Source organism: Salvia splendens, chromosome 3, assembly GCF_004379255.2.
Source record: "Salvia splendens isolate huo1 chromosome 3, SspV2, whole genome shotgun sequence".
In the NCBI taxonomy this organism is placed as follows: domain Eukaryota; kingdom Viridiplantae; phylum Streptophyta; class Magnoliopsida; order Lamiales; family Lamiaceae; genus Salvia; species Salvia splendens.
In genome coordinates, this window is record NC_056034.1 from 36,803,782 (window position 1) to 36,816,407 (window position 12,626).

At 36.4% G+C, this 12,626-nt stretch overlaps 2 protein-coding genes and 1 pseudogene across 4 annotated transcripts; 1 reads left to right on the forward strand and 2 right to left on the reverse strand.

The window, feature by feature from the left end:
* Positions 1 to 2,096: 2,096 nt before the first annotated feature.
* LOC121796952 lies at positions 2,097 to 8,598 on the reverse strand (annotated as a pseudogene).
* LOC121795861 (serine/threonine-protein phosphatase 7 long form homolog) lies at positions 5,230 to 8,474 on the reverse strand. 3 transcript variants are annotated; one of them, XM_042194507.1, is made up of 5 exons: positions 8,016 to 8,474; positions 6,711 to 7,567; positions 6,556 to 6,643; positions 6,031 to 6,477; positions 5,230 to 5,936 (listed from the first exon to the last, which is right to left on the reverse strand). In XM_042194507.1, exons 2-5 carry the CDS (start codon positions 7,337 to 7,339, stop codon positions 5,886 to 5,888), a joined length of 1,215 nt encoding a protein of 404 aa, XP_042050441.1. In that variant the 5' UTR covers positions 7,340 to 7,567; positions 8,016 to 8,474; the 3' UTR covers positions 5,230 to 5,885. The 3 variants fall into 3 exon arrangements, with proteins under 3 accessions (XP_042050441.1, XP_042050442.1, XP_042050440.1); XM_042194508.1 differs by having other exon boundaries at positions 5,230 to 5,933; positions 6,711 to 7,572; XM_042194506.1 differs by having other exon boundaries at positions 6,711 to 7,572.
* A 319-nt stretch (positions 8,599 to 8,917) lies between the features above and the next one.
* LOC121796953 lies at positions 8,918 to 10,924 on the forward strand. Its single transcript, XM_042195707.1, has 2 exons — positions 8,918 to 9,829; positions 10,677 to 10,924. The coding sequence occupies exons 1-2, from the start codon at positions 9,613 to 9,615 to the stop codon at positions 10,922 to 10,924; spliced, it is 465 nt and encodes a 154-aa protein (XP_042051641.1). The 5' UTR covers positions 8,918 to 9,612.
* The last annotated feature ends 1,702 nt before the right edge of the window (positions 10,925 to 12,626 follow it).

A 12,626-nucleotide genomic window follows, 5' to 3' on the forward strand; every position in this document is an offset into this window, starting at 1 on the left:
AGATACTCAATATCGTATGCTCAATGCTAACGTACACTGATTAAGAAATTAATTATCAAGACCTCGTCTTTCAATAGATAGCATAAAGACATGTCTTGCTGTTAGATCCATTCAGTGCTATACCACACCAACGTCATCTTATTTCAATAAGGCTTAGAAATAATCGGACTGACATTGCAACCTTTCACGATAGGTAGTCTAGGCCTATCTGAGTTGTGAAATTCTGCTTTTTCTTTGTTCAGAACTGACCGTGTTACCTTAAATTGGACGACGCCCACAACCGGTCTACTAGAACAAAGACTTGACTTTGTTACGTTCTTATACATTTAAATATGCAATAAACAACCATTAAATGTAAAATATAACAACATTATGACAAAAATAATCTGTTTTATTTATTGAAAAATAGCTTATAGAGTTTTACAATATTCAATCACTCGAAAGGTGATTTCTAGTATACAAATTCTAACATAACTTGTCACTAACATCAAAGCATTATGAAGAATATGGGAAAACCAATAAAATAGATGTGAAAAAAATGATTGTAAACTTCAAGCGTTCATGAACTATTGTAGAAAACTTCATTTAAATTCAATAGCAAGTACTTATTTTACATTAATACCTTGTTTACTATTTAATTCACTGTTCAAGACACCTCACTTAAACATTGGAACACAGTGCACTCTTCAATTCACAAAACAAAAACGCTTCAATTAAAGCCTATATACAAAACTTTAACATATAAAATACATCACTCTAACGTATTTGAACATCAACGTCGTCACTCTAATCATGATGAGGACAAACACGAATTTCAACTTCGTCACTATAATTATGATCGACCGTAATTGTTATAGAAGTGAACGAATAATGATTACCTTTAGAAGTCTCAGCTTCCTCGCCCGAAGATGATGAATCGAAATCGAAATAAACTTCGTCCGACCTCATAATTGAATCCATTGATTAGAATCACGATGATTGATTTGAATCGCGATGAACGGATTGAATAACGAATTGAATCGCGTAGAATTGAATTCAATCGCGATTTAAATGAAGTGATCAGATTTGTAAGGAAATTTGGAATGAAATTGAAGAAGATTTGATCGCAGATTTGGAAGAAGAAAGGATCGCAGATTTGGAAGATTTCACAATTTGATCGCATGTTTAAATTCAGAAAGTAATTTCCAAAAATATCCTCAGCATATTTTATATTATTAAAATAAATAATATTTGTTCCATTAAGATGTGTGGCTGAGATTTGTTCTCTAGTTATACACTTAAAAATAGTTATATCTTGATCACTACTATATATATATAGATTAAAATATGAAAGAAAAGAGAAACTGGAAAAAGCGAGTAGAACTAAGAAACTTTCAATTTTTCAAAATAATAGTACTATTTTTTGTGGATATTTTAAAAGTAACAAATGAGACTATTTTTTCATGAACGAAAGGGAGTATAAAACTATGACTTAAAATTAAAAAGAGAGATTAACTACATTATTTTTATATATTAATTTTATATAAGAAATTAGCAGTATATAAATTTTATTTTAAAAAATATTACTTTAAAAAATAATTTTAGGACAAAAACGAAGAAATTCCTTGACAAATGAAGGAAGTACTCTCTCATAGTATAACTGTTTAAAAGATGACAAGCTCGGTGTGAATTTGAAAAAGAAATCAAAAACTTTAGGACATTTTGTTTGTGAGAATTCTAGTAGGGAAAGCAATTTAATTTTTTAATTTTTAGAATTTGGTGTTTGTTTTAATTATTGTAATATTATTTTTCTTATTTTTAGGATTCTAATTACTATTTTAATATAATGTATTAAACAATAATTTAAGCAATTATTTACAACAGTGTTTAGAATTTTGGTTAAAATAGTATTACTATAATTAAAATAGTATTATTGTTTATACACTGTTTCCTTAAATTTTTAGTACGGAGTACTAGAATATAGTGTTTGTTTTGATGTATGTTGTGGACTTGCCGCTTGGTCCTATATTTTTATCAGTGGAACGTGGACCACACTTTTATATATTGATTTATAATAAAATAAGAGTTTAATTAGTTAGTTGAATGATTTGGTCCATTTACCTAAAACAGAAAAAAGTAAATCAGACTTAAATCACAGACATTCTAATATAGTAAAATTAGACATTTTTTTACCGATGGAGGGAGTAATTGTTTAAAAATAATTGAGAGTTATAAATATTTTGGTGTTTCTACTCAACTAAAGAAGTAAATTAGACTTTAAATTGCGGACAAAGAGAGTTTTCTTTATATTATTCTCTCTCTTACTTTACTGTCTTTCTATTTTAACTATTTATTTATCATTTTTTTGAGAATGAGTGCCCAAAAGAAATGTCTCAACTACATAGCAAGAACAGAGGACCGAGTGCCAAGTCCACAACATACATCAAAAAGCAACTTTCATAACCAAAGCCTTATGATGTAACGTTACATATTGTAGATATTGCGAAACACACAATAATAGTTGACTTAAAATTAGCATCCATATCCTATCAAGAATTGTTCACTCGAGCATTCCTTTAGCCTCGCAACACCGGTTTATTTGGAGCTCAATATATTACATGAAAGCGATTCCAGTGCAACCACACATTGAGGTTTCAAACAGTTTGAAAACAAGCGTTTTAAGCTGCAGCATTGACTGCTGGACCACCGCTTTGTTCACAAGGTTATCAACATATTCTTGCCTGCACATAAATATAGACGGAATTGCTAATATTTCGTGCAAATGGTTATCATACACCCTTTTATGATAGGTGGATCTAGGATATACTGATAAATGGGGGGGGGGGGGGGGGGGGGGGGGGAGGGAGATGGTCGATTAAAAGGAGTCCATACAGGATCACCAACAAATAGCCTCATTGCCTGTATACATTCAAGTGATGCTAGTGATCGTGTCAATAACGATGTGAAGTAGTAACTGCTATTCTGAACCTACCTTGATGTAATTGTGTGAATCAAGTGTGAAGCGGTCCAGCTGGAAGAACAATCCAGATGCGGATCCAAGCTTCATCACGATCACGCACATCAAAATAACCTTCATGACCAAGAAACTGCTATTAGGCACTATGGTCATCCAATAGCATACACTAACCACCAGCTAGAGTCGATCACAAAATTTACCGCTTCCAGCAACACAATAGCGAATCTCCTCATCAGTGTGAAGATGTTCTTCCGTTAATTTGGCAGCTTTTCGGGGCAAACTTCACAAAAATCCTAAGCCAATTGTATTCCGTTATGCTAATGTTAAACAGAGAGCAAGTAACTATCTATGTAGAACATGAGTTGAAACAAATGATACCGTATCCACGGTCTTCACGAATTTTCTTCAACTCTGGGTCAGTTTCGTAATTATCAGCATCAAGCCTCCAGCTAAGCACACCTAGCTCTGAAGAATGACAAGGCAACTCATCTTAGAAGCTCAAAAAAAATGAGAAAGCGGGTAAAACAGAATGCATTAACAATAAAAACTAGGTAAGACAAATTAGAAGGTATGATTTTGAACGAGCTCTAGGAGGACGAGGTTTTTGTCACGCAAGTTAGCTATTAAATCTACTTATATAACTGAAACAAAGGCTGTAAATTTGATTATATAGTGGGGAAATGCGAAGACTGAATACCATCAAGTTTCTCAAAGGGGACAAATTGCTGTGGATTTCTATGATGAGGAAGCCTCTGGTCTTCATCACTGTCATCCATGTACCATGCCTGAATAAGCTCTTCCCTTGGATCCTGCATCAAATATTTGGGTAGGTGAGCAATGCCTGGATTGACTTTGTAATTTTTACTCTTTTTGGTGTTCACATACAATCCACTTAAGTAGAGGGGAAATCACAACAGCAATGAAAAGAAGATAACAAGTCACAATATTACCTAAGTGACAGAAACGACCAGTTAATCAACTACTCTAAGCAAACCAGGAAAATAAAGTAATACTCCATATGACATGAAGTAAAAATAAACTGAACAAGTGTTTAAGATCTCAGAAGTAAATATCATTCTATCTACCAGTATATAGACATATGCAAAACGCTAGATAGACAATATAGGAGAGCTATTCCTTATTAAGCAGTAACTGTATGTAAATATGGAATATATTTTAGCATAACACCAGAAACTGAATAGGATATACTGTTCTTTTTTTGTACTCCGTATTATAATTGTGTACTACTACTACTATAATCCAATAACACAATGAAACAAAGAACATGTTTTCATAACTTCTTGCTCTTTACATGTTCAAATAGATTGAATTAAAGGTTCAATTTCTCTGTTCTTTGAAACTGATTCAGACATATGTATTTGCAAGTCCTCCCAAAGGAGCAAGTTAAGTTACTGGAAGCAGCCAGAAAGTCAAGGATTGGAGCATTTTACACAGATTGGAAATGCAACAACCAAAACTCGTTCCGTGGAGATTATGGATTCGCGAAATTATCACTCTCCAATTCTTATTTTTGACAAGGTTCTTGAAAAACTCGTTCCAATTATTAAATCTAGCAACTGAGTACGTATTTCTCTTCGGGTTTTTTCTTTTTTTGTGCTAGAATAGAGTTATCATTCCATGTTTGTACTGGACTTTTTTTTTGTTCCGGGTTTGGGAGAGACGCATGGCGATTATGCGTCTTTTATAAAGACGCATGAGGGTCATGCGTCTCTCTTTTTTTTCATTTTTTTTAACGACGCATGAGGGTCATGCGTCTTAGGGAGAGATGCATCTCCCTCATGCGTCTTTTTTTTAAAATTTTATTAGACGACGCATAAGCATCATGTGTGTATTAAAACTCACCTGGTCATGCGTCTATTAAAACTCACCCGGTCGGGTGTGTTTTTTTGGCCTACTAATTCCACCCGCCCGAGTGACAAATTTAACAAAGGCGGAGTCCAGAGGCATTATACCCGACCGGGTGAGTTTTGCACCAATAAATCACTCGGCCGGGTGACAATTTTAAAGCATAATGCGTCCATCTTTGCTACTTGTACTTTGAATGAAATTATCCCTCAAGGTGCATCTTTTGTGATAGTTTAAATTTCTTATTTTGATGCCTCTTTAGCTTAAAATTAGATGGACCGAAGTAGTATTTAATTATCATTTGTATTCGTTCATATTATCATCTGCCTTGAAAAAAGTTCACTACTTGAATATGGGCGACAAAAGTTCTCTAAATTAAAAGCTACTTATACGACGACAGAGTGTATTTAGACGGTTCAATCCCCTTATTCTTCCTCGTTGACAGTCTCTTGTACACTTTACTCATGAGCTTCCCAACACCGCCGCGTGATGAACCCTCCGCAGCTGGTCGAGGTTGGACATGGATGCTCTGATCAACGTCTTCTTCCTCATTTTCCTCCTCTATGTTGTCATTTTCTTCTTCTCCTTCATCATCATCCTCTTCTTCAGCTTGTACAGGAGGCACGATCTGATAATTCTGGAAGAATGAATCGACCGACGCTCGGGCCCCACTCCACCCACTCCATTGCGGCACGTCTTGGCTTTGTGAATATAGGCGACGATTCCAATCAGGCTCAGGCTGGCTTGGAGAATACAGGGGACGGTGAGAATACAGGGGACGGTCCCACTGTGACTGAGACTCATGCGCCGGGTATGAATACCACTGTGGTGGGTCATGCTCTTGATTCTGCGGCTCTGGTGCTACATAATCGGGATGCGGCTGCGACATCCTAAACTGCTTTGTGTAGCCGTGTCCCCCAGTCCGAACACCAGGCACTCCACGACGCCGTGGAACTACTTCTAGTTGATAAGGCATGACCACATCCTGATGTTGAGAAGCGGGGTACTCCATTACATCAGCGTTGTTCGTAGATTTGAGGATATTCCTAACAATTTCTCGAATCTAGCGTACTCGTGGGTCCATTTCGTGTTCCGTAGTTAAATGAAAAACCTGCTAAAAACCATCAACCGAGACAGAAAAATGATACAAATATCAATACGAAACAATCTATCACATGAAAGCATATAGTTTAATATAACAAACTTACAAATAGTCTCATTGAAGCAGCCGACTCGTTCATCCCAGCAGTGGCCCGTGCCCCAGGCTGAGTCATGTACGTCACGATAATCCTGTTATACCACGCCATATACCCCGGGTTCATGGGAATATTCATGGACATCGGTGCGGGGTATTCGGCAGCTTGGAACCTTTCGTACCTCATGTCCCACTCCCCAATGTAGAACTGATGCGTGTTTGCCCAGTTGTTGCCCTTCTTACCACGTCGATCATTTTTGCCCAAATGATCGGCGTTCCTTAGCATCCTGTCTACATACTGAGGTATATCCTGATACCGATTGAACTGTCGGCGCACTCGTCCAGGCTTATGGGCCTCGACATATGCCCAACATACCCAGTAGGATTCGCACAAAGAGCATCCATTCACATCATTGCAGTAGTCAGGCAGTATGCAATTTGCGTATGGCGTCCAAATAAACTACAAAACAGCAATGCAAATGCCAAATTACTTCCATAATAAGTTTATAAATGAAGTCTAAACCGAAATAATATTCACCTGGCCAGGTCTAATCAGAGATATTTGGTCACGGTAATGCTCAACCGAGTGTCTAGGAGTATTTCCTATCTGCGTTGTTCCTTTCCACCTATACATAAAATTGATGTAAGAAAATAACCCAATATGCATTAATAAATAAATATTTAGATATATACCTGGCGCAACATGGTGTATATGTCTCGTGCACAACTGGTCCTATGAACGCAGGCCTCAATGTGGGCATTCTTTCCCACGCCCATACCTGTAGAAGGATCATAGGCCCGCCCAACTCTTTTCTCTTATCCATGGAAGCCTCGCACAGATAATGATAAAGGTAGGCCAATGCCGCACTTCCCCAACTAATATTCTTCACCTCTTCCGGATCCCCAAGCCCATTCAACCACATAAATGGCACCTTACACCCCGTGGTGTCCGGTAGAATGAGACCTCCTAATAAAATTAGGGCATGGATACGTGCCCTTTGGATGTATACGTACGTAGGTAGGTCATCACCCAGAGGCATCCTTGTCTGGTTGATCAACGCGGTCATCAGCAAACTGCCTTGCTTTGTCTCTGTGGAAGTATCTGGTATCCATCCCAACAGATCGCGACACTTGCTGGTCCAATCTGAAAAGTTGTCATGATAGTCACGCCCTGTGAAAACGTGACCCTCCGCCCTCAAGCCCCAAATGGCTTGCACATCTTCCAAGGTGATCGTCGCCTCACCGATCGGTAGATGGAAAGTGTGCGTCTCCGGCCTCCAACGCTCAATCAACGCCGTGATCAGCTCATTGTCGACCTTCATGGGCCTCCCAAAATCGATCACGCCTTTGAAGCCAAAGACGTCAAGCCAATATCTAACATTCTCATGAATTTCGACGTCTCAAGTCTTACTTTCTGTCCTTCGGACTTTAAATACTTGTGTTGTGCCCTCTTTCATGAGTTTATTTGAAATGTGATTTTTCTGCATATTTAGCACGGACGGGTCTTCGGGTCCATATAATAATTGTCCGCTAGAACTTGAAGTCTCCATCTAATCTAAGTACATATTCACAAAACAACAATTACAAACTCACAATTGCAATACAAATAACATATACATTCAAATTCATCGGCAAAATAATAAAACATCATAAACCAAATGATTCACTCCAATTCAACACAATTCATGATTTATAATGTCTAATTTATATATAACTACTAAATTAGAAGGTTAAATTAAAAGATACATTTCAACCCATACTCTATTCTCCAATTACAACCAAAATCACAACACCAAGTATCTAAAACATATCATAAACTATACAATAGCATGAATTTAACCAATAATATCCATTACCATTAACAAAACAACAAAACATCGGCTAAAAATTAAGCAATTTGTTGTAAACCCTAATTTACAAAAATGAGAGAAATCTAAACAAAATATGCACATTAACAATAAATAAGGGAGGAATGTTGAAAGATTGAAGGAAACTTACCGGAATACAAGGGAAATCGTCGGATTCGCCGGAATTGCCAATGAAAAATTGCCTAAATCGCCAAGGGAAACTCTCTTTCTGTCGCTGCGAATGAGGCTACTGCCTCTGACTCGTCTGATTTAATTCGAATTTGAGACGCATAAGCCTCATGCGTCTCTCCCTAAGACGCATGACGCTTATGAGTCGTCTATTAAAATTTTTTTAAAAAAAGACGCATGAGGGAGATGCGTCTCTCCCTAAGACGCATGACCCTCATGCGTCGTTAAAGAAAACAAAAAAAAAGAGAGACGCATGACCCTCGTGCATCTTTATGAAAGACTCATAATCGTCATGCGTCTTATTAAAAGGAGACTCATGCGTCTCTCCCAAACCCGAAACAAAAAAAAAGTCCAGTACAAACGAAGAATGATAACGCTAGTCTAGAACAAAAATAGAAAAAACCCATTTCTCTTCCAATCTCGCGAACAACCAAAAAGAAGTAAAAAAGTTGCAATTTTACATAATTAACAATCACAACGCCGTAGATTACAGATTTTGAAAAGATAAAACTTGAGAAAGTTCATACCGTGGTTAGAGAACCCATTATCTCTCACGAAAATCAGCATGGAAACGCCTAAATTGGAATTTTGTGTTGGTGTTTTTTGATTTGAAATTTCTGCTGTAAGCACTAAAATACCTATTTGATGTGTCTAGGTTAATTGAATTGACTGAAGTCATTGGGGGCGTTTCGGTCATTGAAGAAGTGAGATTAAATTCGATTAAGAAATGTGTATGTGATTGTGATTTAGTATTTGATTTTGAATTGACTTTTATTTTGTGGCACGTTACCTGCGGTTTTCCTTTTATTTTGTGGCATGTTACCCAATGGATTTTCCAGGGAAAGAGTGCGCTAACGTGTCGTATTTAATTGATGTGGCATCTCGTGGCCGTTAACATGTGCAACAATTATTGAATGTGCAATATACAAAAAATAAACTTAAAAAACAAAATTAAAAAAACAATTAGGGCCAACTCCCAAGCTTTCATCGTCTTCCTCCCACCCTCGTTTCTGGCTCTTCATCTCCTTCCTTTGGGCCCAAGCCCTCATTATCTCCATAGCCCGCACTCCCCCCTCTGCTACCCCGACCGCTCCTCCTCCCCCTCCCCTCCGTCCGCTACGTCCCGATTCACTCACCCTCCCGGAGCATCCTCCCACCCTATACACCGACGATTGCCCCTCCGGCTGCGTCTTCTCCTACGACCTCCCCCCTCCTTCAATCGCGACCTCGTCGTCCCCAATTGCACCGATCTCGACTTCTGGAATTGGGAATGCAGCATCATCTCCAACCAAGGCTACGGCCGCGCCGCCTCCGAGCTTCGCCGCACCCTCCCCGCCGATCTCCACAAATCCTGGAGCTCCTCTTCTATGAAGGTGTTAATACGGCGTATTTTCCTTGGAGCTCATCTCCACAAACCACACCAATCAATTCTCCACATTTTTCTCATCTAAAAACAAACGCAGAACACATTTTGATTTTTGAGCAATTTTTTGTTACAAAATTGAAAATAAGCAAAAGATGAGAATATTGAATTGGAGAATACGCTGAGAAGTGCGGCGATGAAGGACAACAAGACGGTGATAATCACGACTCTGAACGCGGCGTGGGCGGAGCCAAATTCTCTCTTCGATCTATTTCTGGAGAGCTTCAGAATCGGAACGACGCACCTGTTGGATCACGTGGTGGTCGGCACGTTCGACAAGACGGCGTACGAGCGGTGCAAGGCGGCGGGACTCCACTGCTACACAGTGAGGACGGAGGGCGTGGACTTCTCAGGTGATGTTTTAACTTTTAAGAACGTCAAAATTGTGCAACTGTTTCTCGCCGTCCACGTCAACATTAGGCATGCCACATAGGACGCTTAGTTGCCGGAAAATATCAGATCGGGTCAATTTGGTAACCCGGAAAAGTTGGTAACTTTATACACTAATTTTATAGGTCGTGGGAAAAACTGGAATTCGAGCAAAGTTGATGACTTACCGTTATCTTATTTAAAAATATAAGAAGACAATGTGTGGTAGCAGAGTGATGTGAAGTTTAGTAAGCAGCAGAAGGTCCTATCCAATTCCTATCTCACAACTTTTCAATTTAGGTAATAAGATGTCTCTTTGACTTGGACTCTATCGCACGCAATGCTCTTCCATTTCATTTCACCAATAATACATTCCCTATTCTCCCACTCATTATACTACTCTGTAGTACATGTTTTTATTCTCACTCTCACTCTCACTCACAATAATTCAAACATTCTTTTTCCACCGCCGGCAGCTAGTCCTCTCCTTCGCCACCCTTGCTCTTTTTGCCCTTCTCTCCTCCGTTTCAGCTCTACTGTATATATTTTTCTAGAATGTTACCTAGATATAAAAATAAGTAGTCTCATTAGTATTTAACAAACTCTCATTCTTGTCTCATATTGACTTGTTGATGATTCTGTTTCGTTTACACATTTTTAGATAATCTTCCTTTTATGAGGCCTTTTAAGTGGTGAGTAGCACATATGTGCATTATGGCCCATATGTGCGTGTTGGAACCCCCGACTCCTTTATAGGGCCTATTTCTAAACTTTCCAATTCTTCCAAGTAATTCAATATCCAAATTAAATAATGATCGATTTAATCCGCAGGTGGAAGGGCGGTGATGGAGCGGCGGCGGCGGCTAGGAGGACTGGGGTCGTCACCGCCGTGGTGCAAATCGAAATGCGGGAGTTGTGCACCGTGCAAGGCAGTGCACGTGTCGATTCAGCTGGGGGTTAAGTATGCCATTGGAGTACTATCCAGAGGCCTGGAGATGCAAGTGTGGAAACAACCTCTTCATGCCTTAGGATTTTACTTTTTTCTTTTTCGTTTTTTAGAAGTACATATTAATTTGTAGTGTAATACTTATGAAATACAAGAAGAATTGTTTCAATGACTGAATGAATATGATGTTGGAATTTGGTCCGTCTCACAATCTGCATAGATTTTAGTTCAATCTGTTATCTGTTGTTTATTTTATTATTTTTTGTAATAATTGTAATTACTGAACTTGCTGCTTCTTTATTTTTTTTATCGCTTTTTATGTGTTAGTAAAAGAGCCTTGGGAATATAATTTCTGTTTTTTTCCTCTTCTAAATGTGAGTGTTTCTTTCTTCTTTAAATAATAAGTGAACTACTATAACAGTCTCAGATCTTGTCGAAAAATACGCCAATAATCCTAAAAAAGTTTTATACCATTTTTAGTTCCTAAAAATTACATTTTTGGTACCTGTCGGTCTTTTATACCCTTCTGCATTTGAAAAAATCCCCTAAATGCCACGGAGGACATTTTTTATCTTTGAAAAATCACAATTTTAGTACCTCTTCAATCTTGCATTTTTTTTGGACATATATAAAAAGCACCTTTTCGGGTAAAAAAAATTTTACATTTCTAGTACTACTAGTTAATTTATATTTTTACAACACTAACATTTTCTTTTGAATTATAGTTCACTTATATTTTTTCAATAATTACTTGAATAACGTATAAATTGAGCTTTATAATAAAAAGTTGATTTAATTTACTTTAATAATTTTATTAAAAATGTTACTTGCAAGAGTTCGTTTTAATTTACGTTGGATATAATTTCACTTAAATTTTAATGATTATACTTAGAAAATATTTTTTCACATACTTTAATTAACATAATTAAAATATTTATTTTTCACTTAAGTATAGTAAAACATTTAAATATTTAAGTAACATTTTTTAAGTAAAAAATTACTATAGTTCATTATAATATTTTTTCTTCTCAAATGTAAAAAGTTTAATTAAATTTTTTAAGTAAAAATAAATTGCACATGCAAAAAGAATTTTCTATAGTCCACTTTAGTATTTTTATTAAAAGAAGTTACTATTAGATTTAATTTTTTTCCTTATAGATTGAGTTTAATAATAAATAATATTTAATTTTAAAAATAAATAAAGTATAATTAAACTATTTTAAGTTGTATTTATTTTTAAATACATAATGTCAATAAACTATTTTAAGTAACTAAAATTACAAATATAGTATGCTAGTATTTAAGGTCCAAAATGCCCTCAAACATTAAAAATTTACATTTTTAGTGTCTGGGGTTATTTTAGTCTTGTCGTACCAAAAATGTTATAAAAAATTTTAGACCATTTATGCATTTTAGTCTTAAATAATTGTAGTTACTGTCATTTTTGTAACGGGTTATTTTAGTGATAAAATAGCCAATTAGGATATCTGTTCTGTGACAGATGGAAATAAAAGCATGGATTTCTTAAAAAAGAAACCATAATTCATGTTGCCGTTTCTCTTCTAGCAGAAAAACAGTACTCCCTATATAATCCCTACGTCCCACATAATATATTTCTATTTTAATCAATTTTTTTCATAAAACTGTGTACTAAAAAAAACCAATAAGATAATTTTTGAATTTATATGTATATATTGTTTTTTATGATAATGTAAACGTAATAAAAATAATGAGTGCAATCTTCAGATCATGAGAAAAAATATATTTTAATGTATACTAATCTTTATATTTATTGAAAAAATAATACTGCTTCTTGTCTCTATTAAAAGTCTCTT